The sequence below is a fragment of the Manis javanica genome, chromosome 11 (genome assembly GCF_040802235.1).
Source record: "Manis javanica isolate MJ-LG chromosome 11, MJ_LKY, whole genome shotgun sequence".
Lineage (NCBI taxonomy): Eukaryota > Metazoa > Chordata > Mammalia > Pholidota > Manidae > Manis > Manis javanica.
Genome location: NC_133166.1, coordinates 427,840 through 429,277, shown reverse-complemented (window position 1 = coordinate 429,277; position 1,438 = coordinate 427,840). Strand labels below are relative to the sequence as shown.

Here is a 1,438-nt window from a genome sequence, read left to right as displayed (position 1 = left end):
ATTAATAAATATAATAAGTCCACTCCTCATGTAGGTGAAAGGAATGAAGCTTCAAGACTTAAAAAAATTTGGTTTATGTGACTGAATAGGCTGTCTGTCGGTCCTTTTTGGCATATTATCTGTGCCAAACTCAGCCTTCTTTGCCCAAAGGCAGTACAGATTGTGTCATAGTCTATTCATGGGCTTGGTATTGTGGGTTAAGGGGATTCTGACAGGACAAATCTGTCAGAAATCTCAGAATCTGTGATGTCAGCAATACCCTCCCTTCTTCTGCAACCTCGTCAAGGCATCTTTGATTTCTTTGTTCCTCAGACTGTAAATCAAAGGATTCAACATGGGAATCATCACTGTGTAGAAAACGGATGCAAATCTGTCAAAGTTGGAAGAACCACCGGAGCTGGAACTCAAATAGACAAACATACCTGAGGTATAGAAGAGGGAAACCGCTGTCAGGTGAGAAGCACAGGTGTTGAAAGCCTTGGACCTGCCTTTAGCTGTAGTGATCTTCATGATGGAGATGATGATATAGCAATAGGATACTATGATAACTAGGACATTAATTATTCCATAGAATATTGTTAATACAGCAGTTAAGAGTTGAACAAAGAAAGTTTCAGTGCAGGACAGGACTAACAGTTGGGGCATGTCACAGAAGAAGTGGTGGATGACATTAGGCCCACAGAAGTGGAGCTGAAACATGGCACACACTTGGGATATAGAGGCAGAGAGTCCAGCCATATAGGATCCCAGCACCATCCCAACACAGAGCATGGGTGACATGACTGATGAGTAGAGAAGTGGATTACAAATGGCAGCATAGCGGTCATAAGCCATGGCTGTCATGAGACAAGACTCACTCATTCCCATGGTTGAAAAGACGAAGTACTGAGCAGCACAACCCACTAGGGTGATAGTATGCTGTTCCTGGAAGAAGTCGGAGAGCATCTTGGGGGCTGTGGAGGTCACATAGCTGATGTCTAGGAAGGACAGGTTGCTGAGGAAGAAGTACATGGGTGTGTGGAGGTGGGAATCCATCCTTATTAGGATGATGAGGCTCAGGTTCCAAGTCAGAGTTGTAACGTAGATCACCAGGAATATAGCAAAGAGCACTGCTTTGATTCTGGGAAAATCGGAGAAGCCCAAGAGGATGAAGTGGGTGATCTCTGTAATATTTCCTCTCCTCATCACAGCCTCGGTGCTCCTAAGGTGAGAAAAGAGACAAGAGAATGCACTGCTGACTCAACTAAAATGACAGCATTACAGTTCTCCTATGTGCCAGCTTTTTCCTCCATGGAGCACCAGAAAAAGGGAAATGCTCACTGTCCTGGAGGGAAAACCCCAGCTTTCCATCTGAAATTATCAAGAAGCACATTCTCAAATAATTTGCAATTATTTCATGAGGTCCCATGAAAACTGAAAGAGATATTTTAAAAGTTAA

General features: G+C 43.4%; 1 protein-coding gene across 1 annotated transcript; it reads right to left on the bottom strand.

The window, feature by feature from the left end:
* Window positions 1–249: 249 nt before the first annotated feature.
* LOC108388915 (olfactory receptor 5AN1-like) lies at window positions 250–1,185 on the bottom strand. The gene has a single exon (XM_037004189.2). The coding sequence runs from the start codon at window positions 1,183–1,185 to the stop codon at window positions 250–252; it is 936 nt and encodes a 311-aa protein (XP_036860084.2).
* Window positions 1,186–1,438: the final 253 nt, after the last annotated feature.

What these genes read in the sequence shown, in the direction of transcription:
- LOC108388915 (XM_037004189.2), bottom strand. Translation starts at nt 1,185, where the DNA reads ATGAGGAGAGGAAATATTACAGAGATCACCCACTTCATCCTCTTGGGC.